We start from the raw sequence: 27,633 nt of genomic DNA on the forward strand, positions 1-27,633 counted from the left end.
GTTTTCATCCTCACTTATATGTATCTACATCATAATTTGACTGCTGTGGAAAGTTTGTTTAACAAGAGGCTCGAATACAATCGGTCTATTCCTAGTATATAATACAAAGGCAGACAAGAGCTTTTCAAAAATCCCTGGCAACTCGTCAGTCATTTCAATCAGCATTTTTCATTCATTTCAATGCAGCTTGTAAACAAAGTCAAAGACCAGGAACAGATTACAATTTCTGACATTAACAAATGTATTTTAAGGCGTTTACCTTATACAATGTATAAATTCTGACATGCTAAACTAAAAAGATATAACAGCAGTTTTTCAACCTCTGTCTAAAGTTGGAAAAAAAAAAAGAAAAGGAAAAAAAAAAGCAAACCATACCCATTACTGTCTTTTGTCCAGAGAATATGGTCAAAATTAACTTGACTTTTTCTAAAAACAAAGCAAAACAACAAAACATCTACTGGTAACCCTGATACAGGATTTTTATGTATAAAAATAACTGATAGTACAGTTCAAAAATTAAATTCACAGTATTTCTTATGACGCTAGAAGACACAAACTGTATTTTTTCATTAAAAAGCAAACACAAATGGTCCACAGCCATGATAACAAATTTTTGATGCTTTTTTTTTTTAAACGTTTAAAAAGAAAAAGAATGTGACAAAAGGAGGGAGAGGCATAATCCAGAGAAAAACCTCTGCTTCTGTGAAAAAGTTTAAAAATTACAGAGAGTGAATCTTAGGCTTCAGAGCAAAAATGGAAACAAACAAAAACCAAAAAAAAAAAAAAAGCTGGGAAATGTCCTCAAGTCTGTCCAGGGTTAACATGGAGGTATCAGTCAGGGAAGCCTTGTTCCCACCACTGCGCTCGTCCGTCTCATTCATGAATATCTCCCTCAGTTAGTTTGTCCGCTCCCAGCGAGATCCAACATGGCGGCTCTGTAGATATGGTGACATCTTAAACTTGCAGCCAACATGATGCCATCGTCATTAGGCAACACATTTCCCTTTTGTTTCTTTCTGATTTGAAGCAGGTGGATATCCATGATGGATGTTAACAAGTTTTCAAGTCCTGAGTTCCTCTGAGCAGCAGTTGAGATGTTTAAGCTCCAGGCTTTGTTTGTGTTCATACAAGTATATATTAATATTTATCATCATAAATGTTGGACAGGTGAATGTTGTTTTTTAACCATAGTTAGGAGAATTACGGCAAATAAATCAATGCCTTTTTTAAAAAAAAGAAGATTTTCAAACATTTAAAACACTTTAGCTGTGGTAAAAATACAATATATTCCCAATGAAGAAGCACCACGTCAAAACGTTGTTGATGTCATTCCTCTGCTGTTGTTAAAATGGTGTTGATGTGTCTGAAACGAGAAATAAGAGAAAGAAATTGTTTAGCAGCTGTATTAGAGCAAACTGTGATAATCATTAAAAGAGGGCACCCACTCACAGAGTCAGTGTTTGAAGCCACTGGAGAGTCCGTGGGAGTCGCCATTGGTTTGGCTGTAACCGTTTCCTACAAAGCAGGAAGAACACATAAACTTGAAATGTTCCACAGCAGCAATTATTTCAGTGATGTTTGAGGATGACTGTGAGAAACCTGTGATACCTGTGTATCCGTTGAGATGGCGGTGCACTGAACCGTTTGTGGGTGAGGTGTGGTTGGAGGGCAGTAAATGGTCATTTCTGCCATCAGCGCAGTCTGTTCGCCGCCATTTCTCTGGCGACAAACCATTGTCGTGTTTAGTGTCCTTGATTTCATAGTATCGTCTCTTGCGGCTTTCTCTCTCCTCGCTGCTTCTGCTCTTGTGGCTCCGAGCTGCCCCCGGGCTGTGCTGCTCGGCGTCACTGTCCCGCTGCCTCCTCTTTTTCTTCTTCTTCTTCTTTGTTTCAGCGGCTCGGTCTGACTCCACATCAGAGCTTCTAGGGGACAACAGGAGAGAGGCGAGCAAAGCGCGAGCGAGGGGGTGGTGTTAATTGCGTACAACTCATCATTAATAACACAGGCAGCGAGAGTAGTTGTGTGCTGTTGAGACGGTGAGTGTGATGTAGGAGTGGAGCGTGAGACGTGTCTGTGTGAGAGCGTCGGTGGAAGTAGGAGTGAGAGTGGAGAGGGGGTGAGGTCGAGGGATTCAGGTTACCTGAGTGAGTGGAGGCGGAGGGTGTGGGGTGGATGGCGGTTGAGTGAAACGGTGAAGGAGAGATGGACAAGTTGCGGAGTAGTGAGTTGTCGCAGAGGTGAAACGTGAGGAAGTGTGCAGAGGGGCGAGGCGAGGTGGAGGGCGAAGAGAAGAGGACGGCGTGTCCTCGACGGCGCGCTCGTCGGGGGACGGGGGCGGGTGTCTTTATCGCTGTGTGACGTCGTTCTGTGTGGTTGCGTGTGCTCGTGGTTTGTGTGTTTTAGGGAGCGGGGGCGTCAGAGCTGTCGCTGCTCCTGGGTGCGGTGATGTCGAGTGGGCTCGGTGTGTGGGTTTCGATCGTGCCTTGTGTGGTGGAGCCGAGGTTCAAGGACGGGTGGAGGAGACGGGAGCCGGGGAGGAGGCCGCTTGGAGCTGTTGCGGAGGTTGGTGCCTGCGAACTGGTGCGAGGGCGGAGAGGGGTCTGCCTCGATGTGCGCGGGTAGGATGATGCGTCTGCGCCGTGCCGGTTGCTCTTGGTCGTGTGGATGGCGGCGGAGTGGAATTCGTCGTACTGCTGCCGCGCTGCCCGGCCGTCGGCATCGTGCTAGGTGATGGAGGGGCTCCGTCGGGTGTATGGGGAGATGAAGCATGGTCGAAGTGGCGGCGCCGCTCGCTCCTCACTGGGTCACATTCCGTCGTCTAGAGTGCGTGGTGGTGTATGAGGGTGGTGGTAATGGTTAGAGCACCTGTCACGATCTCGCTCCCTCGGGTGGGGGAGAGCCCGCTCCCAGCGACGCTCGGGCTCCCAGTCCCTGTAGGAACGACTGTGAGGAGACAAGCGATCCCTATACGAGCGGTGGTGGCGGTGATCTCTGTAGTCCCGTCTGTAGCGATGGCGATCACCGTCACTTTCTCGCTCCTGACTCCTGTCCCTATAGTGTTTCTCCCTGTCTCTGCTCCAGTCAGAGCACAGTCTGTCTCTCTCCCTGTCCCGGGAAGATTGTTTTTCACTGCCTCTAGAACTGGGCTTGGACAGGTGTTGCTCCTTAGTATCTGTACGCCGTTCAGTCCCTGCAGACGGACCACTGGTCTGTGGTAGATCCGTTGCTTCATCCCCACCTCTGCTATCCTTTTGTGGAGCTGCAGAGGCCCCGTTGGTGCTTTGGGAGCAGTCTGGCGGGGTAGATAAGGCCGCATTGATGTTGCCATGATGGGCAGAGGAGGAAGCAGACTCTCTACACGTGACAGAATGGGTCTTTGTAGCAGTAGCGGAGGGTGGAGAGCTAACAGCGGAGGATGCTGTATGCTGAGGCAGCGGTTCAGACACAGTTTTAGCCCTTGTGTCAGGAGTGGAGAGCTGCTGGCTTTCACTGGCAGCAGGATGGATGCTCTGAGAACAACTGGCCTGGGATGAGGCAGAATTATGTGCCTCTTTGCTGGAAAAACAAAACACAAAAGCATATAAATATTGTTTTGTGTCACACTTTTGGGGTGCATAGTGTAAAGATGCAACCAAGTAGATTTTGAAACACTCCTTTGCTTACGATGTGGTCAACAATACCTTTATTCCAGCTTAGTGTCAGAGTGCTCATCTTACCTTGTTTGACTGTGGTCGCGGTCTACTCCATTAGCAGCAACAGTAGCCACGGAGGATGAACTGCCATGATTACTGCCATTGATCTGAGCAAAAACAAGACATGATTATTGATTTAAGCACACAACTATTGCTCATTCAGTAAACAATATATTATGAGAAGGTAGCAGAAACACACAGCATATTATTTACTTTGTTAGGGGCGTTGTGTCCATTCACTTTGTGGTGTCCATAATGGTGTCCGTTCTGACTGGATTTAGAGACACCATTCGTTGGTCCGTTTAATCCGTTGCCATTATGGTGCACTCCTGACTCTCCATTGGTGGCCTGAGGACATTTGTCAAAGACCTCTCCTGTTCTGTTGTTTCCATTGAGGTGAGACTTTGTTAAACAGCCGTTATCCAGAGTGCCACAGTTCTCCTGGTCCGATTCCTCTGATGACTCCTGGCTGTACGGCACCAGGAATGATGCTCCATTCCCTCCAGTGTGGCGATCGCCGTTGCTGCAAGGCGTGCCGTTAACGTGGTTAAGCTGACGTGGAACAAAGCGAATGTCTGAGTGGACGTCTGAGGTAGACTGTGAGGAGGATAAAGAGCTGGAAGAGGCGCTGCTGCTGCTGCTGCTGGCAGAGGACGGCTGGCTGTAAGAGGACGTGGAGGAGGATGGGCGGTTCTGTTTGCCTTGTCCAATGAAGAATGAAAGCTTCTGGCGTTTGTCATGGTCTGGGATCATTGTGGGTCTGCTGATTGAGTGGGAGATTGAAGAAGAGGAGGATGCCAGTCCATGGCTAGATTTTCCCATAACACTGCTGCTGGTGCTGGGCTTAGAGTTGGTGGGATAGTCCCTCAGAGACCCGTTCCCATTAACATGGAGAGTGCTCTGTGGGGGAAGAAAAAAGGACACAAAAACATGTTGAGTGTCTAGGTCAAACTGTGGCTGTGTATGTTAAACTGGTAACATTCAAATATGCATTTAGATGAAGCAAGCCTGCAGTACCTTGGTCATGTGTGGTGGCAGCTGGGGACCTATGAAGCCAATGTTGTTGTGGTGGACGGTGGGGTTGATGCGTGGTATCACCACCGGTCGCGGAGACGACTGGCCAGGGATGCCTGGATTATGGCTCATGTGGCTGTAGTCCCCTGTTTTCTTCACATCACTGGACCTAGTGACACAAAAGAAACACACATGACCAGAGTTGAAACATTACCACAAAAGGTTAACAAGTTAAAGAAGGATTTGGGCCTAATATGAAACGTAAATATTGTCAACCTATAAAAAATAAATCGTTGCTTTGATTACACGTCTGTTACGTTCTACACCACATCACTCATAAACCCAACAAATATTTTTAAATGTTTACTCACTTGATGTAGAAAAGGACATAGGCCTGCTGGTTGAGAACAGACCTGATGTCACTGACAGACACAGACGAGTCGTTCATCTGGTACCACTGCCCATTGCTCGCCTGGGAGACACAGTAGAACAGTTTGCAGGTTTTAACATATTTGCTAAACAGAATCATCATTGGTACACGTCCTCTCTTTCAAAATGCTACTTTTCTCAGTATCAGAATTGGCTTTGAACTGTATTCTTATATGGACTCAAACAAACACAGTTCTCAAACAAATATCAAGAGCAAGAGCTGCTGTAGGAACTCAGCATTAAACTTCTGTAGTGAGTTGTTGATAAAGTGTTGGAAACAATTGTGCATGTGTACTTGGCAACAGCAGCGCCCTGATAGATTAGAACAGTGGTCTGTAGCAGTGCCAGTACCTTAATATAGCAGAAGTAGTGTCCAGCATGACAGCTGAATCCAGAGTGGACCAGCACAGCAAACAGCCCGTAGACCTGGGGCTCCCCTTGGGACTGAGACATGAAGGGCCGCATGTCCAGGTACTCTGGATATTTCACATCCTGAAGACCAAAAAGCAGCTGATTACTATCAAATTACAGTCAACAGTACAGATTTTCAAAGCAATAGTAATAAATTGCAGTTGCTATAGCTACAGTATATCATTGTTCTGGATGTTGTAGGACACACGTCATGGTACCTTTGTGATTTTGCCTCCACTGAAGTTTGCAAACCGTTTGAGTGAGAGGGTGAGCACATTGGCGCTGCGGTGGATGGTAAATCTCTTTGAGGCTGTGACCATTTTTTTGCACCTAAAGGAAACAAATGTTCAGTTGGTTAGCATAGAAATAAATAAACTAACACACAGAAACATTGACTCTTTCTTGGCGTCTTATCTGAATTGCTTTTGTATGTAAAACGATGCTTACTTGGTGCATTTGTAGGCGTTTTCTCCATCCAGCTGTTCTGGCTTCACAAACTGCTCCAGAGCCTTGGAGACACTGGGAGCCGTCTGCATGGAGAGAAAAAATGTTTGGTACTGTTTTAGATCCTTGTGGAAATCTGAATTCACTGGTTTGATACACATTTGCAGTAAAACAGAGAATACACAATAAATATTGATAACTTACCTTAATTTCCAGAGTAATATCCAGAAAAGGGTCAAATGTATCAGACACTGCTTTGCAGTTTAAACATTTGACTGAAAAAGAAAAGACAGTTTATTTATTAGCCTAGCAAAGCTGTAAAAGAACAACTTGATTTCAGGTAAAAGAAATAAATCAAGGCAACAAATCAACACTAATAACTCACCTCTGGACCTTAGATACCCGCCGAATACTTGATGGATGAAAGTGGTTGCCTGCGTTTGCCTGTCCAATCTGTCACAAAGATAAATATAAGGATGAAAAACAACCAATACGGATAACGACATAATTGTCCTTTTAATCCAAAAAAACAGTCAAATAGGTTATACTGGTAGGGAGAATCCCTTTACAGTATTTTGCACTGACAAGTCACAGCATATTACAACCCAAAGAGCAGGAGTGAGAAAGGGGGGAATTAGAGCGAGAGTAATTAGTTGAGAGGCCACCTGTTACTACAGAATAAGATATCAGCTTGATACCTGACGTTCCTAAAAACCCTTTTTTTAAAGTCCCCTGAGAACCACAACGGTCTGCACAGCATATCTATAACCATAACCTACTTGGCAATGGCTCTACAGTGATTTCATATATTTCAGCTGAAGAACATGTATTCTTCAATCTATCTGCCTATTGCTTTTATGCCAGATTCAGACTGGAAGTCCTTTGAAGGATGTTCAGTGAATCATCACAATGCAGAATACACAGAATATAATAATATCTTTCTACCAGTTGATTACATATATTAATATAAAATAAACTAATTGTCTAATAAAGCCAAAATGTGTCGTCCCCCCTTTTCTCTATATGTATGGTTTTGGGAGTTGGATGAAACTTACTTGGTTCCAGGTAAGCAGGACTTTTGCATAGCATCCACTGTGTACCGCAGGAACTCATGGGCATCCTCTTGGCTTCCATAGCGGAAGTGCTTTGCAATCCCTGTGTGGAGAAAAAAAATAACACACACATCGTGAGATATAAGTAGTTGATAGATTATATCACACTTATACAAAGGTTTAAAATCAGAAATTATTTTAACAGCAGACTACAAACTCCCACCAGAAATTTCCCTCCAAAATCAAAAAGGTAAACAGCCACACAGCGCCTCCTGTCATTCATTTCAGGTCACTGTTTTACTGATACGGACACTTACTTTTGAGCTCATTGAGCACACCAATGGGCTTAATGACATTCCCAGAGTTGGCAAAAACCTGAATGATGTGGTTTTGCATGGTGCACATCATACAGAACCCCGGCTCGTGACCTGCAGCAGGGACAGATGGACAAAGAAACACTGATGAGTAAGACATGAATCAGGCAAGAAAGCAGCTCACAGATAGCTGCCGAAAGACTGATGTGATAATTATTGCATGACTGTACAATTACACAAGACTTCCTTGGTGCAAAAACACACCATGAAACGCAAACGTACATGTTTTGGAGTGTTCCCGTGTCAGCATGTAGTTGGCAAACGGAGGGGTGTAGGTGAGACACTGCAGGGCTGAGTTGAGGAAGCAGGTGTTCCCCATGTTCTGCAGGCCTGCACCGATGCGGTGAAACTGGGTCCACTTTAGGTTAAGCCGCTCTGGAGGGAAGAGGACCTTCTGGGGCAAGTCAATGCCGTCATCACTGCTTATAACTGGGCACAGAGAGCCAACGATACTAAAGTTACAGTCAATGCATTTACAAGGTCAAGGACATCAACAAGTATATATTATATATACACACATATATATATTACATTGTCTTTGTAAGCACAGTACATGAAGCATGTAAAGGAACACCAGGACATTACAGTCACAGCCATTACTCAGAGTTAGAGTTATATAATAAAGGAAGACTATAAAACAAGCTGAAGGAGACGGAGTTTGCTTTCTCTTTTGTTTCTGCTAAAGTTAGGCTGCTTCTCTTTATGTCAAAACAACAATTGCGTCACAAGCTCAAGTGATTGATCATGCTCTCAATTCAAACCTGGCCTGGTTATGTAACTGGATGAATGAAAGTAGAGTGAAAGAAGCAATACAACGCCTACAAAACCAGTTGTGTCACACACAAACACTAGCAAAAACTTTAGCTTCACTGGTGCAGCTCTGTACTTCTACTGTATTAAATTTCACAGTAAACAGTTCACAGTTTGCTTGCAAGGTTAGGACACATCAAGTACAGCCAATACAGTAACAGAAAGTGTAAATTAGCTAAATGGTCCTTTTCTAAAAACAGACAGTCATGATTGAAAAGCATTTTGATTTGAACCTGCATTTGTTAAGATGACAAAGTGTACAAAATATTGATTACCGGCCTCAACTGCATGCCTAACCGTACGGCTTAACAACATATGTCACAGACTTCTTCAGCGTGTCTACAATGGGTAACTGGAAGCAGAGAGTATAGCTCGGCTGAACCCGGGTCTGCACGCAGTGGATTATGGGTAACTTGCCAACAGTTTCCTCCCAGCTTTCACGCCACATGCATCATAAAAACACAGCTGTTCAAACCCCCCTGCTCCCACCTTGCTCCTTGGGCCGGTCCACAGAGGATGGTGTACTGTTGTAGACTACAGCTCCAGGCGTCGGGCCCAGGCAGCCTCCTGGAGCCTTCAGCCTCGGAGAGTCACCGGGCATGGTGGGACCCACTGCCCAGCTGCTGGAACAGCTGCCGTCCATCCCCACGTCTCCACTGGTGAAGGGAGATCGCTTACACCCGACTGACTCGTGGTCAGACTTTTCTGAAGATCTGTCAACTATGGTCATTGTTCATTGCTGTATGAGGGGCAGAAACGCAGAAGTGTACCACTTTATGAGCTGCAGAAAATACAGATAAAGACAGTCTAGAAAACACTTTTTCCCTAAATGTAAAAATCAAGAACAGAAGAAAAGTTTATTCACTGTCTCGGTTATATCCTTCACTATGAGAGCACACCAGCAACTGTGTAGCATTTTATTTATATAAGAAAGTAACCAAAGGGAGTATAAGAAGTGTGAAATAGATAAATCTCAAAGAATTCTGGTTGTATGTTATTATTATTATATTATTATATTATTATACCTAGCATTGTATCTTAAGACGCAAGAGGCCACAGTGTCTTGATGTGGGAGAAAAGTCCTGGCTCACACTTATCAAACGCATTAATAAACAAAAGCTATGAACAAGAAGTAGTAACAGTGACTGCAGCTCAGTAAAAACATTGGTCATTCATCCACCGCGTGTTTCTATCAACTAAACCAACTTCGCGCTACTACAAGTGGCCATTTCTGACTTCTTTACAAGGCTTCCTTTTTTTTTTTTTTTAAAAAGCGAACATCCGAAAACACTGTCGAGGTAACAACTTATACAGTAAATATGTTGAACTTACGAGCGCTAACATGAAAACGCTTTCGCCGCGCTAAAGTTGCCACAGTGAACGTTACTAGTTCAAACCCCGACAGAGGAAATGTCCTGGTCGGAAGCACGTTTACAACAACAGCTGTTCCCTCCCACCCGCTCCGGCAGACTGGCTCACGTTGGCTAACAGACGGCTGCTAGGCCTTTAACACGCAGCGCCGCTAAACCGCCACAAAACACGAAGTAAACCCCCATTAGCCCCCCGTGGGAGACGGAGCACTAATTAAAAGCTTACATTTCTCGCCCGACGCCGGAACTGAGTGGCGTAACGATGAGCGAGCGGCTCGCGAAGGCACCGACACCATGGAAACGGCGAACGTAACACATAGCTACCGAACGGAGCTAACGTTCCGCGGCGGCGCTCGTGCGGCAGTATTGATGCTAACGCTGCTAGCTCGCTCGGCACGATGGGAGCAGACTGACGCGGCGGAGAGCAACATAACCTTATTCTATGAATGTCAAAGGGGCGCTTTTTTGTTTCCACTTCGACACGGATTTGATTTACGAGCGTGGGCCCGGGCAACGGGACGTCTAGGTCGCTTAGACAGGAGGGGCTCGACACCGGCGGCTGTGTGTGCTCACTGCGCTGCTCTCTCCGACATGACAGAGAGCCGGTGTAAGGCTACTACAACTAACACAAGGGGCGCAGGCCAACCCGAACATCACGGCTGCACAGTTAAAGAGCCACTCGACCGTAAAAGCAACAACACACTCACCTGGAATCTGTTATGAATGCGTTAATAGCGGTTGTAAATCCATTCCTTATTCCAGCGGGTGTCCGGCGGTGAACAATGACGTAGCTAATTGCCCCACGGGTACATCCGGGTACCTGCGATGAAACGAGGTCTCTGATTGGCTCATTCGGCCGTTTCTCTGTGAGGAACGTGTTTCGGGAAGATCCGTCGCATGTACACACCTCTGACCTTTGTGTACATAATGTACAACCAACTGTGTGCTTAATGCCCACAGACTTGTACTGTAAACAGGCCTTCAGATGGACTTAAAAGCAAAGATCACTATATCTGCGTTGAATGGCCCATTTCTAAATAGATACCCACTGTATTTCCACAATTAAAAGTTCTCATATTATATGAGAGTGGCCAGTAACTCAACCTTTAAATCACCGCCGACCACATGTACACGCCAAAGAACAAATACATTTGTTTGAAAGTCCATACAAAGTGCCACTGTCCCCATAAAAACTAAATTGGAAGGATTGTTGTGTCCACAATTGCTTTTCAATTTCCTGACAATGGGCAGCTTCTTCGTCAGGATCAAGAAGCTGTACAAAACTCTCTCAAAAGTCTGCTTATAGGTCACTTTTTCAATTTGTTATAAGTGTAATACTTTGAAAGCAACATCTCAAATGATGAATAATCACATATTGCTTTTTAGAAACAGACAAGACATAATAGAAATAGGATTTATTGAACAGCTGAATGAAGATAAATAATTGCACCCTTACATCCAGGTGTACATGACGCACTGAAATGTTTACACACACACACACACTCTCTCTCTCTCTCTCTCTCTACCACTTGTACCAAGTCACCAAAGCATAGTACAGCAGTAGTTGAATTAATCAAGTTTTGACAGTCTGTGAAGTATTTTGAGATTTTTAAGGCTCAGGTCCTGTCCGACTCAGAGAAATGAACTGTCACTTGTGAGCTCTGAAGCAGACTGATCTGTTTCCTCAACTGTATGAGCTCTTCCTCCTGCTCTTCAACCCTTCTCTGCAAACTATGGATCACCTGAAAGGGAACAAAAAAAGAAAAGAAAATTATGATTATTATTATTAGGAACTTTAATGCAAGAAAGCTAGCCACACATACAGTAAAACAAAAGCTGTACATTATACATAATCCTAAAATGAATTCACATTTGTTTACAAACAGTAACATAGACATAGTATTTAAATTATTTTTTTAACAGCACAAAAAAGACATTGAGGGCTAACTATTCTTAGAGCCCAAAAATATATTCCCACATACTATGTCTTTACTGCAGAAGAGTTCACTCTGTAGAAGCTGGCTGGCCGTGGGTCGAACACCTGGTTCTGTACTCGTCAGCTGCGTGATGTACTTGGTCAGGACCGGCCATCTCTGGCAGAACGAGTCTGGGATTTTCCCCTCTCTTAGGTCTTCAAGGGTCCGGACCCGCTCCATCTCTGTCCCAAAGGGCTGAAATAGCTCGAAAGCCAGCACTCCAATGCTGTACATGTCTGACTGTGAGAGCAACAACAATACAAATAAAGTTTAGACTAAAAGTCATAAAGGAGATGACAATGGTGAAAGTTGATAAAGTATATAGCACAATAATATGTTGTGTTACATTGGAAAAAAAGTCGGAATTAATCAAAATGAATTGAATTGTCATACTATTAGTAGGTTTACCTTTGAATCATAATGCGAGCCCTTTAGTTGTTCTGGTGCAGCATATACAAAAGTACCAACACCTGTAGTATGTGAGGAATCTGAAAAAGTACACCAGAAATGTGACTTTAAAGCAAACAGCGCCATCTACTGGTGATGCTGTGTAGTACTGTATCTCAAGGTGTAGTATTACCACTGCTGCCAGAGGTGCTGCTTTTATGCCCATCCATTATTATATCTCTGCATGCCAAACCAAAGTCCCCAATCCGAACATGACAGTCCTGACCGTGGAGGAAAATGTTCCTTGGCTGTGGAAAAAATATTACAATTAAATCAAATGAAAGATATTACAATTAGTTCCATATGTCTCTGGATGTGAAGATGCAGATGTCTAAGGTTTGTGCATGTGAGATAAAGGTGTTTTATTTAGAACACATTTTCCCCATGAAGAAGGCTCTGAGGATGGATTCTGCATGACATGTACATACTGGATGAAGACATCATAAAAAGGTGAAATCATTCAGACAAATCACATCACATCACATAAACTATCCAATTCAAATTTGGAAATACTGTTTTTAATTTCCTGCATTTCAAAAGATGGAGTGGTAAGCATATAAGCTCTGACAAAGTAATAATTCCCTGCTTTCCTCTGCCATAAGCAGCGGAACAACCTGTAAAGTGCTCAAAGGGGTGTCACCAGTCCCCATAACTGGCCCCCGCATGCAGCAAGAAGTTATCAGTAGCAACAGGAAGACCGTACATCAAACTTAGACACGTACCTCTCAAACCTACATGATGAAATCGGACTGACTGAAAACACCTAACACAGAAAACAGAAGTAGCCGCGGAAACTACCAAACACAGAAAACAGAACTAGCAGATAAGCATTTTTTGATTTTCTCTCCTTAGAGTGCCAAATTAACTGACATGCCTCTGAGAAATTTAGGCTTGCAACCGGAAACCAGAATAACCAGCTTTCAACCACCACACATCTTGTGAAGGACTAAACACAGACAGTGAAGCTGCGATGACTGGTCACGTTGAAGGAGAGCAAGGAACGTCAGGATATGAGTGATAACATTATCAAGTTTCACAACAATGAATTCTACACTGCAATTACGGATGAAGACTCGGAACGCATAGAAGACATGTCAAAAAAGTATGGCAGCAACTTCCTCATCAAGATACAAGACGGTGCACCCGGAGAAGTTTTGTGGAAGGTAAATGTATCAATGCAACTATTTTAAAAATTACTTCTGAGAACTGGAAGATGTTAAATATAAGTTTAATTATAATTCATAAAGTATTTCTGATTCTGATTACATACAAATTGCCACATGGACAGAACCATAGCATCTTTTATATTAAATACTGACAGCGATAACCACAAGGAGGTCAGGGATCATTCACAAATGTCACGTTTATGCTATAATTAAATTTATGAAGATAAAAAAGACGTTTAAATGAAGTACTTCTTGGGGTGTTGAAAAACTGAAAAATATTTGTGTTTTACAGTGCTCGAGTTTGTCTTGTCTTGTCTTGTCATGCCTTAGGATCTTGCTATCCTCCCCCTTCACCTGGCTGCCTCTTACAGAAGAGTAAAGAGCATGCAGAGCCTGCTGTCAGCAGGGGCAGACCCTGAAATGAGGTCTGCACACACACATACACACACACATACACACGGACAAGCATACAAACATACACAGCAACACCAAACATCACCCCCTTCAATGCAGTGTTACATGAGGTTGTTTTTTCTCATGGTATAAGGGGTTTTTGAGATTAACTTTTTTTTTAGCTGAGTTGATTTAGTTTATTTCCTAAAATTAAGAAGATCACATATTCAGCTTATTTCACTTTTGGTGACTTGACGACTTCCTGTTTCTACTATAAAGTGACAGCCAGTAAAACACCCTGCACATCGCTGGTTTAATCTCTTAATAAAAAGCCGACATCTCTCCACCTGCACCAGTTTCACTTTTTATCCCTCTGTCACAGGGACCGGCTCGGTCAGACCACTCTGCACTTGGTGATAACTGGTTGGCCGAGCAGCCTGGCTGCTTGGCCAAAACCAAGTAGCAAGGTCCAGACTGCTGTGAGCGGCGTGTGCAGGCAGGCAGAGGCCTGTCTGCGGCTCCTCTGTGAGCACGGCGTTAACGTCAATGCAGAGGTGAAACGTTTTTCATGTAGCAAATCAATGTTTGACTTATTTACATTTCCTATCTATGAAATCTATCAGATAAATAGAAAAAAAAATAACTGAGTAAAATGAGTAATTTGATGTTTAAATCTAAAATCTTTTTGTAATTCCTCTTCCTTCATCTTTCAGGTGGAGGGAGAGAGTCACCAGACAGCTCTCCACCTATCGGTACGCTACGCAGCTCTGTCTGCCATCCATATTCTGGCCAGCTATGGTGCTGATGTTAATGCTGTGGACAGCAGTGGGATGACGCCCCTGCATATGGCCGCTGGGATCCTCCGTAAGGACATTATAGCCAGTTTGATCAAGGAGGGAGCAGATGTCAACATGGTTTGTGTTATTCCTCTGTTGTTGTTGTTGTTTTTTGCTGTGTTTTTTTCTGACTTAAACTGTCACAATAAATCACAAAAGAGAAACACAGAGGACCTTCCACAGCACTTATTTTGACATCTACTTAGCTTTACACAGCTGTAATTAATTACAAATAACGGCTATATTCCACAGTTTACTGGGATACCTGAGCCAGCGTTATTTATAGTAACACCTGTACTTTTCCTGCTACGCTAAGTCTAAATGTCTGTCATGAAAATAAAATAAAGTAAAAAGTAAAAAAATAAGAATACTGAATTCATGAAATGTGTCCAGCCCACAAACAAAGAATACGGCTTATTTGAGCCCTTATGCCATCAAGTAAATCACCAGCAGTGTAGGTCACAATAACATATTGAAAACACTAAATTCACTAGAATATTTTAGATTTTGTATCTTTTACAGAGTTCAATTGTTCTCTATTTTCGGTTTCATTGACGATAACTGATCATATCTTAATTGAATTTAAATGTTTTAAATATACCTACAGAAAACACAAAAAAATCTTAATTCATATGCAAATATTGCTGTGCAAAGCAATTCTTCAGCGTCAATTTCCTTTTTCTCTCACTTTACTGGCCTTTCAGTGCTCATAATCGTGTTGAAATATGTGCATTAGGTTCTACATCTGTCCTACATTAAATTCTTGACTATTTTCAAGGAGGTGAAGCAGTCTGGGAACACTCCTCTTCACCTCGCTGCTGTGGCGATGACTATGAAGACCACTAAAACCCTGGAGGACAACACATGCTGCATTTCTGAGCTGCTCGAGCAGGGGGCGACGGCCAATGCAGTGAACAAAGCTGGACTGACACCTTTACAGGAAGCGTGCAGCATGGGCAACAAGGAGCTGGTGGACGTACTGCTCAGGTATGGAGCCGACATAAATAAGCTGAACAAAGCAGGAGAGAACGGTCTGTTCCTGTTCCTGAACCACAGGCCTAATGTAAGCAACAGATCTCTGCTGGTGAAACTCATCAGTCTGACCTCTCCGCTCACTGTGTACAACCACAAAGGCCACCTGCCTTCAACCTTGATGCTTCCATGTTTCTTCAAACAGAGAGACCAGCTACTAAAACTCATTCAGCAGCCAAGGAGGCTTCAGGATATTTGCAAGCGTGAAATTTATCTAAAACATGTCCAAGACAAGGGAAAACAGCTGATAAAAATCTTTCCTGAGAGGCTATATGACTTTGTATTCAACTACTGGGAGAATTTACAAATTTCCTTTGAGACAGATGAACAGGACTCTTTTAACGTATATGATATTGCTCCTATTTAACACCTGTGTGTCACTGCAAACTGCATGTGACCCTCATCTGATCAAATAAAATCTATCGAAGCAGCTTACCTTCAGGTCTCTGTGCATGATTCCCCTGGAGTGAATGTACTCCACCCCTTTAAGAATATTTCTCAGCAGGCTGAGTGTGTGTTCAGTATCAACACATCCATATGGACCTGGAAATACAAATGTATGATATATTTATTTTCCAAAAAAAAAAAAAAAAGAAATAGTTATGCAATGGACCAATCTGTAATGGACCCATATAATACTGTAAAGTAATGCATGTGTCAAACAGTTACCTTTTGAGGTCTGTTCTTCTTTGGGCTTGGCGTTCCTGTCAGAGATCCAGTCCTTCAGTGAGCGCTCACACAGCTGCATCTGGATGTAGAGCATCAGGTGGAACTGTACCTGCAAATACAACCAAACCGTAAGTAAAAACTTTACATTGTTTTTTTGGTCTACATTTCACTGTACATCATTTTAACACAAAAATCACACCATTTACTTTCAGTAATCAATCAATATTCATCTTTGTAATATTTTGACTGATCACTCAAAGCCTCTTTAGGCATCTACCTCTTTGGGAGGCTTTGTTGTGCGAATGTCAGCCCACTCCTGACATTCCTTGTCGATGCAGGAGTTGTTGTTCAGTTCAATGCTACTCCTGCTGGATTCCTCCTCTAACAGTGCTGAACTGTCCCAGCCCGTGGCAGGACATTTGGAGCCCTTTATGAGATCTCGCTGTCCCAGGAACACACAGGGGACGTAGTTCTCTGGGATGCGACGCATCGTCTTGGGACACACCACCTGGCCCTTCTCTTGGGTTGGGACTAAAGCTCTGACTTTTGCACTTGAGGCAGTATCTATTGGTGCTTGACTGAGGCTTTGAAAAACTATTGAGGAGCTGCTGCTGTCAGGGCTCTTATCAGAACTGCAAATGAAAGAGTTGAGACAGATTAAATAATGACTATTGCTACATCTACATGCCCTTAGATAAATACTGTAGCATAAACAGTGTTTGAAATATATATTTGATTTGCCAAGAATAACTTCTACCAGTTAAAAATAACTAATAATAATACATTCTTGGCAGAAAGGTGTAACCTTACCCACTTTTAATGCTATTTATATAGCTTATATAATTAAGTTTAGTGGTTAATTACATAAAAAATAAGTTTAAAGTCCATAATTCATCCAAAGTAGTCGACCACGAAGTAAAAATGTTAGAAAAGTATCAATAATAATCCTAATAAACAATATTTAATGAACAATACTAGGGTTGCAAATTACAATTAATTCTGTTATCGCTTAATATGTTGATTATATTCTTCTCAAAAAATGGTGAGAAATGTCCACAACAATTATTGTAAGTTATTGGATCCTACCTGTCTTGCTGTCCAGGTGATTCCAGTGCAGGCAGGAGAGACTCAGGCTCTGCAACACAGATGTGTTTCACATAAACTCTTATGATAGGAACAGTCAGTGTAATTGTTCATAGTGCGGTTTGGTAAGACCACATATTTGTAGCACTTTACTCATTTACAATCCACTCAGACCAACAAACTTGTCCCAGGACAGCAGTCAAATACTCACGTGTCGCAGGCTGAACATGTTCCATCCATGCAGTGTGGTAGCCAACAACATTTACATGCTGCAGGCTGGACAACACTTTGACTTCCCTGAGGACCTGGAGCCCAAAACAAAATCCAATCATTAGTCTATTATATCTCTGTATTTGGGCGTAAAAAGGCTCTGCTGATAAAACACTAATGGCCCACCTTCATGCAGTCATCCTTGGAGACTTTTTTAATGAGAATTTTCTTTACAGCGTAATGTTGTCCGTCCAGTTTGTTTATAACCTACAAGATGATGTCGTAGATGTCATGAATGTGTTGATCAGCTCAACTTGTGCTCCTCTTGAGAGGAGTTTGTTAAAATAGAACAAAGTAGTAAGGAGAAAAATACCTTATGCACATTTCCATATGATCCTTTTCCAAGTCTACATATTTCTTCAAATTCACTAAGATATCGGGATGTCTGCGCTTGAAACAGTCCCTCCTTTGGTCTATGAGAAACACAAAATTATAATTATGTTGCTTTATGTATTTCTTCACATACCCCAAGTGTAATAATAATGATAATAATAATAATAATAATAATAATAATAATAATAATAACAAATATTCCTCTGAAGTGCAACCTACCTTAGTGCAGGATTGTGTGTGTTTGTGCCGAAACGTTGTTGGCCCTGCAATATGAAAAGAAGATTACCAAAGTAACAATTAACATGTGATTGTACCTGTAAGTAAACAGTTGAAGCACTTCCCAGTTTACAAAAGTCTTATCTAAGTTTGCTGCTTTGATCAATACCTTTACTGACAATGTCTATTACACCAAGTAGAAACACTGACTTTACATAATTTGTTAAAAAAAAAAAACTACAAAAAAGACACCTAGTAGACATACTGGTGATCAGTCCAGTTACCTGTGGATACAGCGAGGAGCTGGCAGCATGAAGCAGCTCAGTGAAGGCCCGGTTGTGCTGCAGTCTGATGGTGCTGAACTCATCACTTATGGCCAAAGGTGAGAGGAGGTTCATGGCAGCTAAACGCTGGCCAATGACTGTCAACGACAAAATTATTTGTAACAAAATATGAACTTAATAACAAACAGTAATGTCAAAGTACTATATGTAGACAGAACGCGCTTTTACAGTTTTAAAACAAGCTTTCAATACCTTTACATAATCTCAGTACATACCTTTAAACAGCATGCGCGAGCGTGCTGGATTGCTCTCATAGACGAAGCATAGGTGCTCCAGTAGAGACCCCAGAAGAAGGTGGTTGGGGATTGCTGAAGCAAACTCCTGGATGGACAGGTATTGTCTACCAGCCATCAACACCTCGCGGTTATCATCTGTGTCAGAAGCTGAGCACACAAAATAAAATATATATAAGAAATAGGAAACAGTGAATAGCATAATTTTTCCTATCAAATATTCTTTATTTAACTACTGCAAATTATACATGCGGTGTATTATTGTGTCAGTACTCATTTTCATCTTTATAAAACAAAAATATAGTCACTTACATTAATATATAGATAAAATAAAAGATACAGGGTTGTATTTGAGAGTTTGACAGTATCAGATTGCATCGTTTGTTGCAAAATGCTCAAACGTGTAACACAAAACAACAATTCAGATTATATTATATACTTAGCTGCACATACACATATAACCACCATATATATTCTCTTTTGTCTTACCTTCTTCAATAACTTTTGCTATCATTTCAACAATGTTTTTGTCTCCTAGGTCCATTTTTCTGTATAGAAAAACCTTTGGTCCAATATTAAGCACTCAGAACTGCACTAATGATTATCCTTTTCAGATCCATTTCAAAAAATTGAGCTCATCTTGTTTATACATAGGGGGGCGTGCACAGCAGTAATGCTTATCTGCCTGTTCCAGCGGACACCAGCCCCCTCCACCTAACTGTACTCACACAACCAAGCTCATCACTGTGCCAGAATGGAAAGGAGGGGCTGTTTCTTCCGGCAAAGTCATCTGACAATTTACTTTCATTTCATCATACAAGAGGATGTGTGGAGGGGCAAGTCTTGACTTGTTTTGAAGTAGAAATGTTTTGCTGAACTAAGATTTGACTTGATTTTAAATCCTGATGATGTCACTAGACCCATATAAACTAAATTGTCACCAAACGTTTGTATAAGATCTTACACATGAAGGTCAATTTACTTGTCATGGAGAGTACTACCCAGCCTGTGAAAACAGCAGTATAAAGTTATCTGTGGCACCGGTGGGAGCTTTCTAAAGTCTGAGAAAATAACCCTTATGATGTCATCAGGGTAAACCTGAGTCCGGCTTGAGGTTTTAAACACTTTCCACAAACAGAGTGAGGAAGGATGGAAAGATGCTGTTAAGTTGCATTATGGGAAATGTAGGATCTGCCAATTTTGAACCTAAACTCCTACTAGGAAAAAAAAGTCTGTATATCCATGCATCTGTTGCTTCGATTTGACCTGCTATTTTTAGTCTGTCGCGCAAACGTTTTCCTACTTTATGTATGTGAAGTATCAAATTGCTGGAGTGGCCCTTGAAGCCTGTTGATTAGGGTTGGACTGTACAGAAATAGATGGCACATTACCCTTTTTTTCCCCCTGTAAATACCAAGTGCCCTTTACTGTTGACTGTTTATTCTTATGTCTTTTCTATTCACTTGCTTAGTTAGAACTGTGCACTATTTATTTATGTTTTTATACTTAAAGTGTTATTTTATTTTATTTTTTATTGCCTGTTTGCACCGTGGTCCAAGAGGACCGAAATTTCATCTGTGCTGTATGTCGTGCATGTANNAGCTGACTTTGACTTTGACTTTTTGACTTTGATTTTGATAAGGCCTTCTTCTAATGTTGATTTATACCACAGTATATCAATACGCTGATTAATACAACAATATATCAATATATTATATCATTCTGAATGGAGGTCGACTGGTGGATGCTGGTCACTGCCCAAAAATCTGAGTTATGGATGAGTTTGATTTAATGCATGTTGTTTGGGTGTGGACAGAAATTAACTCTAACTCTGCTTTTTATTAACTGCAAACTATTTCATAATGTTTTCATTATTAAACCATTTAATAAAATGGTCATAGGTGCATACTGAAGCATTAGTTAACTTGTTATTGCATTTCTAAAAGCTGATGATATAGTAGCTTTACCCATTTACCTGCTGTGGTACCTGCACAAACTAAATAAATACTGAAAGGAAATGAATGATATCTGTAGATTAAAGGTAGGGTGACACTTTACTACAGTTAAGGGGGAGTCAGAGTCCTGTTGTTCACATGTCCTATTGTTCCTTAACTACGCCCCTGGCTGTTTATACGTTTACAAACTTTTACGACTCATAATCGGACGTTTTATTCTGCCATTATTGTGTCGGGTAATATGGGATAACCGCCCCCCAACCCAACTCATTACAGATCAGTAAAGGAAGCAACAAGAAGAAAAGCTGCTTACTGTCAAACTGCACTTCCTCGTCCTCTTCGCTTGCCAGACTTAACAGGCTGACGTTACTGTCGACCTCGGGTCTCTTGATGGGTTTAATGTTGTGGTGGACCAAGAGGTTGCTACCAGAACCTTCCTCCGACCGCAGCAGCCCGTTGTTGGAGGTTGAACTGTACATTTTTATATGTGCAAAGATGATGAGCAGTCAAAACAAAGTACTTTACCGTAACAGCTACCCCATATCCGCTGTAAGATCCGTGGGAGTACTCTTTAAATCCCCGCTGCTCATATGTTTACATGCTGTATCGGAAGAGACTAAGAATTGTCAGACAAGTTACATATGGTCGGTCTTGTCAACGGACGGCCATGATTCCCCCAGAGGGACCGTCTGACAATGTACGTACCTGAGTTACAACAAAATTAACTGATTCAAATAAATAAATAGTCAAAACCAGGATAAAATAAATATATTTGCTGTGTTATAATATACATATGATTGTACAGCTTCAACATATTTAAAATAACCCTGCAACAAAAATATATTTATTCGTTTTTTACAATAAGAGATAATTGCACATGCGCCCTAACATCTCGACATCTCGTGGGCTGGATGATGAAACGCTACAAAGTTTGCGGACTTATTAATGCACTCATATTGTTTGACACTAATATCACTGTACTCATTTTGTGTTCGTTTTGTGAGTTTGCTTTGTTCACACACTTAACATTATTACTTATAATAGTCAAAATGCGCAGTTTGTGCGCACGGGTGACGCTCGCGAACCATGTGCGCACTCGCGCGGTACAGCTTCACTTTTGTGTTTACATGATGTCGTGAAACTAAAACACACTGACTGTATATTGTTGTTTAACAATGGCGAATAATAACTAACGAGTGTCTCCTCCTTCCACTGTTCCAGAGTCAGAAACCTCCTGAAAGCCTTTTACTCTTTGAAGATGTCTGATGCTTGGTAAGTTAGCTACCAGAGTTATTTCTTTATTTTACTTGCCTGCAGATATTTTCGGTTTTACATCATGCAAATAAAACGTGTTACATTTTAGACCCTTCCCTCTTCATGTAGATTAACTTGAACCTGGACACCACTCAACTGGGAAATCTGCAAGTTCATGTATATTTTGTAGCCTAAATTACATTTAAAAAAACACATGTTCGTTATTATAGAGCACATTTATAATATAGTATAAGTATAACCTCCAAGGAATATTTATTTATTTAGCAGGACATCATATGTTATAATTAAATCAGCTGGAATCCCCACAATCCCCCTGTATTCATCACAGATCAGATGGTTGAAGGAGCTTTAATTTTATTTCCCCTACCTCTCTGTACATGTAATAAGTCTGTTGCTGCAATATAAATTCAGCAGAAGGTAGAAATATACATCACTGAGTACTGGTTTCCTTCTCAGCAGCTCTGAACCTGCCAGAGCCATCAAGGCCATTGACAAGCACTCAGTACATCAGATCTGCTCAGGACAGGTGGTGCTGACTTTGGCGACGGCTGTCAAAGAGCTGGTGGAGAACAGCATAGACGCAGGGGCCACCAACATTGGTAAGTATTGATGCACACAGTGTAATACTGGGGGTTTGATAGTCCTCCAGCCCTCCACGAGAGCCTGGCCACAGTTGTGAATGCTGTGTTACAGTCCAGTACAGTTGGGCTGAAACTGCAGTGTCATGTTTTGAGTTCAGTATCACATCGTTTCTCCAGATGTCAGACTGAAGGAGTGTGGAGCTGAACTAGTGGAGGTGTCTGACAATGGCAAAGGAGTAGAAGAAGCCAACTTTGAAGGACTGAGTAAGTGTCATTTATTTATCTCCCCGCAGTTAGTCCAAGTCTAATTCACTTTTTTGGTGAAGTGAAATTTCTTCTTTATCTTCCGCAGCATTAAAGCATCACACGTCAAAGCTGAGGGACTTCTCTGATCTCATCCATGTGGAAACATTTGGCTTCAGAGGTGAAGCCCTCAGCTCTTTATGTGCTCTGAGGTAAACGCTTAAACAGCCACATTCATTCAGCACATAAACTTGTGTCACCTCTCACCTCATCAGCTAAGATTCCCCTCCCTCCTTCCTGCTCCCAGTAATCTGAGTGTAGTGACGTGCCATGAGTCCAGTCAGGTCGGGACCAAGCTGGTGTTTGACCACAAAGGGCACCTAGTACAGCAGTCACCCCATCCCCGGCAGCAAGGCTCCACAGTCAGCCTGCAGCAGCTCTTCTACACCCTGCCTGTTCGACACAAGGAGTTCCAACGCAATATCAAGAAGGTAAGTCATAAAGGATCATTCATTCTCTATGTTTCTGTACACTATTTAACTACAAATCACATCTTTCTACATTCTCGGCAGCATTGATTTCAGTTCATGTTATATATAATTGTCTTGCAATTACTTTACACTTACTTGGGATTAGCAATACATAACAGTGAACATTTAGTTGATAATTTTTTTGGAAAGTTACTTTATCATCACATGTAAACGGAGAAGTGGTGGTGCATTCATTATCTGGTGGGTCCTTGACCTTCTTAAGGAAAGAAACAATCAAATGCACATTAAACATTTGACATAGCTCATTTTATCCACAATGCTCTTCTTCAAGGTTTCCTTGCTAAATGTAGACTCTATGAAGCCCTGAATGTCTGAGCTTCCCACCAGCATGTGAGCACACCACCTGGAAGACTTTTTAACTTTGCAATCCATGCTTTTACGTGTATTCTACAAAATTTAGAAAAGTGTGATTGATCAACCAGTTTATCTCAAACCAGTTGATTTTCATACCATGAATGGATTCCAGTGGAGGCTAGGAGGAAAAGAAAAAACACGTAATCGATGCAAAAATGAAGTGTAACACAGGACAATGACATACGAAAGCACCAATGTGAACGCAGCGAGAGTGACATACTTAACGTAACATAAATATTAAAATTAAATCTGAAGTAAAATTCTTCTCTCAGAGTACAATATGACTTTTAATTCTTTGTAGTTGTCATTTTTCGTAGTATCTTAGAATTTATTAGTCTAGAGCCGGTGGCTAATGAAACTACCTGTGACATTCATCTTTAATCCGAAATGTTTGATTGTTTTGTATTTTCAGGAGTATGCCAAAATGATACATATCCTGCAGTCCTACTGTGTCATCTCTACTGGAGTGCGTATTACCTGCTCCAACCAAAATGGGCAGGGAAAGCGCAGCACGGTCCTCAGCACCAGCGGCAGCCAGAGTATGAGAGACAACATAGGGGCCATATTTGGACCAAAACAGGTTGAAACATTTTTCTTGACTGTACTGTTTATTAGCAATCTGCAGAAGGCGTCAGTGACTGTATGACTGCTGTGGGACAATGGTCTCAACTCTGCTGCCTTGAACTAAATGAAACACTTTTCTTCTATCTTAAATCAAATTCCAAGAGTTGAGGAATCTCCCCAACTCTTAGAGGAACTGCGTAATTCCTCAGTTAAAGAAAAATATGCCAACTTTTCCTTATTTGGTTTGCTAAATATTTAATTTCATTGTCTGTTGTGTGTTCTGCAGATACAGAGTCTTCTGCCTTTTCAGCAAGTGTCCCCTACAGAAAATGTTATTGAAGAATATGGACTCAAAGATGCAGATCTACCCAAACAACTGTTTTCGTGAGTGTCACCATCTCACTGTACCTGTATGGAAGTCTGATGTATGTATGTCTTCTCTGCAAACAAAGCAGTGTTGTTGGTTTTTTTTTTAATAAAAACTGTTTTGGCAGCATCACAGGGTTTGTGTCACGAGGAGACCATGGTGTTGGGAGAAGTGCCACAGACAGGCAGTTCTTTTTCATTAACAACCGGCCTTGTGACCCCCTTAAGGTAACTCGTGTTCAGCTTAAGTCCCCCTGTTTAGCATTTATAAGCAGTATACATTTAATAATGGTTTATAACACTTATATTATTTAGTTGTAAGCAGATGTAAGGACATTTTTAAGTCTTTATATAGACATATTCTATATAATTCGACAGTCATTCCGGCCTCTACTTCTGGGTGCCCACAGGAGGATTTATAGTTGCTGAAAACGACATAATAAACATATCTGCTTGCAGCTTCAGCCTCATTTATTAAATGTTTATATACTGTTAATGAATGCTAAATAGGGGGATTTAAAATAAAGTATTAAAAGTTTCCTACCTAACCTCTGTTTATTCCCAATTTTCAGGTGACCAAACTTGTGAACGAAGTGTATCATATGTACAACAGACATCAATATCCATTTGTTGCCTTGAACATAGCCGTTGCTTCTGGTAAGCAAATTGCTGAACCGAAGTTATTTGAGAAGCACAACGCTGATTTTCTGTTCTACATGAGAGATTTTGTGGTGTTATTTCAGAGTGTGTGGATGTGAACGTCACCCCAGACAAACGCCAGATTTTTCTTCAAGAGGAGAAGCTCCTATTGGCTATTCTGAAGACGTCTCTTATCAACATGTATGAGGCTGGAGTCAATAAGATCAGCCTGAACTACACACCCATACCCAGCACCAGTAAGAACTGATCATAACATATCGCCTGCATATCAACACATAAGATGTATATATTTATATTATAGTCACTGCTTTTATTCTGTCACTTGTCTCTAGATACAACCGCATCTGAAATCTGTCAGGTTGTCTCATCTAATGACAACAAGGCAGAACCCGGAGAGGAACCCGTCACTCAGAGGCCAAAGTCGTCACTAAACCTGGCCGGCCTAAAAGCTGCCTTTTCAAGTCATCAGAGCTCCAATTCAAGTGTGTCGAAAGCTGCCAACAGTGGCCCAACACAGAAAACACTGCAGTCTTTTTTTAAAGGCAATGTAAAAACTCCTACCTGCACCCTGAGTGGGAAATCTCCTTTGAAACCCACAAGAGATCTAGCTAAATGCTCCCCGGTGGGAAAGTCAGTGCTGGATGGGTTCAGGTATGGAGCAACGTTCAGTGATACAGACTCTGAAAAAGACAGCGCTGTGTCCGCTTGTGACGTTACCATGGCAACACCAGATATTCAGCGTTCTGGCCTGGAGTTCAGAACACCTGAAACAGACACCGACAGACCCGCTGTGAAAGACGAAACATTCGAAGAAACGTCTGACCATAGTCACGCTGTTGCTGAAGACCCAGAGTTACAGACTGAGCCGTGCGTCTCCAGTGAGGACTGTACTGTGAGTCCGGATGCCAAAAGGGCCAGGACAGAGAAACTACAGTTCCCTACAGAACAGAAATCCAACACTTTTTCACACTGTTTTGAGAAATCTTCCTTGACGGTGGATGCTCCAGTCTGCCTACAGAGGAGGACGGTGCCTCTCCAGTTCTCTTTACAAGAGCTGGCAGGGAAGGTGAAGAGGTTAGAGGACCAGCGGAAACAGAAGGCCGATGACAACCTGCGTTATCGGCGCTTCAGGGCCAAGATCAACCCTGGAGAAAACCAGAGTGCAGAGGAAGAGCTCAAGAAAGAGATCAAGTAGGATTTTCCTCCTGTAACTGAACTTGCCAATATTGTCGTGTAATTTCCACAACAATAAATTATCTTCATTATCTTTCCTACAGTAAGGACATGTTCAAACAAATGGAGATCATTGGTCAGTTTAACCTGGGCTTCATTATCACCAAACTCAACTCAGACATCTTCATGATCGACCAGCACGCCACAGACGAGAAATACAACTTTGAGATGCTGCAGCAGCACACTGTGCTCCAAGGACAGAAACTCATAGTGTATGAATGTAAATCAGCTGATACATTTTACCTTGTGTTGTTTAAAGTGATATTTCTACTGACTATTTTTGTTTTTTTCCTTTATGTTTGCAGCCCTCAGAAGCTTCACCTCACTGCTGTCAGTGAAAGTGTACTCATAGAGAACATTGAGATCTTCAGAAAGAACGGCTTTGAATTTCTTGTCGATGAGGAAGGTATGAACGTTTAATCCTTGAATGCTAAAGATTAAACACTAGTTAATTTTATCAGCACGTTTACAGATACTTAAACCAGCTCTCTTTGTTTTTTTATCGTGACTGCAGCTCAGGTAATGGAGAGGGTTAAGCTGGTATCTCTGCCCACCAGTAAAAACTGGACATTTGGCCCAGCCGACATTGAAGAGCTCATCTTCATGTTGAGTGACAGCCCGGGGGTCATGTGTCGACCGTCCCGCGTCAGGCAGATGTTTGCCTCCCGAGCTTGTCGGAAATCTGTAAGTTTATAGTGACAATAAATAGCCACTTAAAAGTATTTTCACATATTTAAACAGACCAGGTTCTGGTCTTAATTAAATAACATTACTAACACACTTGTCTTGTTTATGTGCATCTTCAGGTGATGATCGGCACTGCTCTGAGCGTCAGTGAGATGAAGAAGCTCCTGGTTCACATGGGGGAGATTGAGCATCCATGGAACTGTCCTCACGGCAGACCCACCATGAGACACCTCGCCAACCTGGATATGATCTCACTAGACTGACCACATCAAGGAAGCAACCTTACTTCACACTGGCTTAATGTAACTGGAATGTGCTTTCATTACAGTTTATTTCTGTTAAACATCACCCTTGATAATATACCAATACACAAGAAGATTGAGTCCAAACCATAGATTCTGTATATTTGTATGGTCGAATGCTTGGTATTGATTGTTTAGTGTGTTTTTTCTTTATATCTGTTAAGGTATGTTGTGATTTTATTTGTATTTTGCATCACAAAATAAATGTTTTTATATTTTAGCACCCAATTAATCGGGGGAAATAAACAAGATATACAGCAACAAGTGT

General features: G+C 41.9%; 4 protein-coding genes across 9 annotated transcripts; 2 read left to right on the top strand and 2 right to left on the bottom strand.

Annotated features, from left to right (window-relative positions):
* Positions 1-705: 705 nt before the first annotated feature.
* On the bottom strand, positions 706-10,399 carry usp42 (ubiquitin specific peptidase 42). The gene is made up of 19 exons (XM_035669923.1): positions 10,304-10,399; positions 8,716-8,965; positions 7,639-7,845; positions 7,360-7,470; positions 7,046-7,145; positions 6,376-6,443; positions 6,195-6,265; positions 5,994-6,076; positions 5,765-5,876; positions 5,487-5,627; positions 5,078-5,178; positions 4,710-4,875; positions 3,906-4,592; positions 3,717-3,799; positions 2,809-3,555; positions 2,483-2,701; positions 1,609-1,922; positions 1,450-1,515; positions 706-1,363 (listed from the first exon to the last, which is right to left on the bottom strand). Exons 2-18 carry the CDS (start codon positions 8,954-8,956, stop codon positions 1,454-1,456), a joined length of 3,513 nt encoding a protein of 1,170 aa, XP_035525816.1. The 5' UTR covers positions 8,957-8,965; positions 10,304-10,399; the 3' UTR covers positions 706-1,363; positions 1,450-1,453.
* A 597-nt stretch (positions 10,400-10,996) lies between these two features.
* eif2ak1 (eukaryotic translation initiation factor 2-alpha kinase 1) lies at positions 10,997-21,224 on the bottom strand. 2 transcript variants are annotated; one of them, XM_035665562.1, is made up of 15 exons: positions 20,863-21,224; positions 18,577-18,744; positions 18,302-18,438; positions 18,021-18,064; positions 17,782-17,881; positions 17,595-17,675; positions 17,410-17,503; positions 17,202-17,250; positions 16,393-16,747; positions 16,116-16,224; positions 15,883-15,989; positions 12,153-12,267; positions 11,981-12,060; positions 11,579-11,812; positions 10,997-11,338 (listed from the first exon to the last, which is right to left on the bottom strand). In XM_035665562.1, the coding sequence occupies exons 1-15, from the start codon at positions 21,026-21,028 to the stop codon at positions 11,213-11,215; spliced, it is 1,965 nt and encodes a 654-aa protein (XP_035521455.1). In that variant the 5' UTR covers positions 21,029-21,224; the 3' UTR covers positions 10,997-11,212. The 2 variants fall into 2 exon arrangements, with proteins under 2 accessions (XP_035521455.1, XP_035521464.1); XM_035665571.1 differs by lacking the exon at positions 20,863-21,224 and adding an exon at positions 19,084-19,289.
* Positions 13,049-15,894, top strand: LOC118330879 (ankyrin repeat domain-containing protein 61-like). The gene is made up of 4 exons (XM_035665582.1): positions 13,049-13,610; positions 13,961-14,132; positions 14,292-14,492; positions 15,193-15,894. The coding sequence occupies exons 1-4, from the start codon at positions 13,570-13,572 to the stop codon at positions 15,811-15,813; spliced, it is 1,035 nt and encodes a 344-aa protein (XP_035521475.1). The 5' UTR covers positions 13,049-13,569; the 3' UTR covers positions 15,814-15,894.
* Positions 21,225-21,440: 216 nt separating the features above from the next.
* Positions 21,441-27,626, top strand: pms2 (PMS1 homolog 2, mismatch repair system component). Of its 5 annotated transcripts, none has more exons than XM_035672431.1 (16): positions 21,441-21,548; positions 21,771-21,821; positions 22,281-22,423; positions 22,583-22,669; positions 22,758-22,860; positions 22,956-23,139; positions 23,966-24,133; positions 24,404-24,501; positions 24,612-24,711; positions 25,056-25,140; positions 25,227-25,379; positions 25,476-26,334; positions 26,421-26,588; positions 26,682-26,782; positions 26,891-27,060; positions 27,183-27,626. In XM_035672431.1, exons 2-16 carry the CDS (start codon positions 21,808-21,810, stop codon positions 27,324-27,326), a joined length of 2,577 nt encoding a protein of 858 aa, XP_035528324.1. In that variant the 5' UTR covers positions 21,441-21,548; positions 21,771-21,807; the 3' UTR covers positions 27,327-27,626. The 5 variants fall into 5 exon arrangements, with proteins under 5 accessions (XP_035528324.1, XP_035528350.1, XP_035528358.1 ...); XM_035672457.1 differs by having other exon boundaries at positions 22,284-22,423; XM_035672465.1 differs by having other exon boundaries at positions 21,441-21,478; positions 22,284-22,423.
* Positions 27,627-27,633: the final 7 nt, after the last annotated feature.

Source organism: Morone saxatilis, unplaced genomic scaffold (genome assembly GCF_004916995.1).
Source record: "Morone saxatilis isolate NCDOM2014 unplaced genomic scaffold, NCSU_SB_2.0 Contig1, whole genome shotgun sequence".
Taxonomy (NCBI): domain Eukaryota; kingdom Metazoa; phylum Chordata; class Actinopteri; family Moronidae; genus Morone; species Morone saxatilis.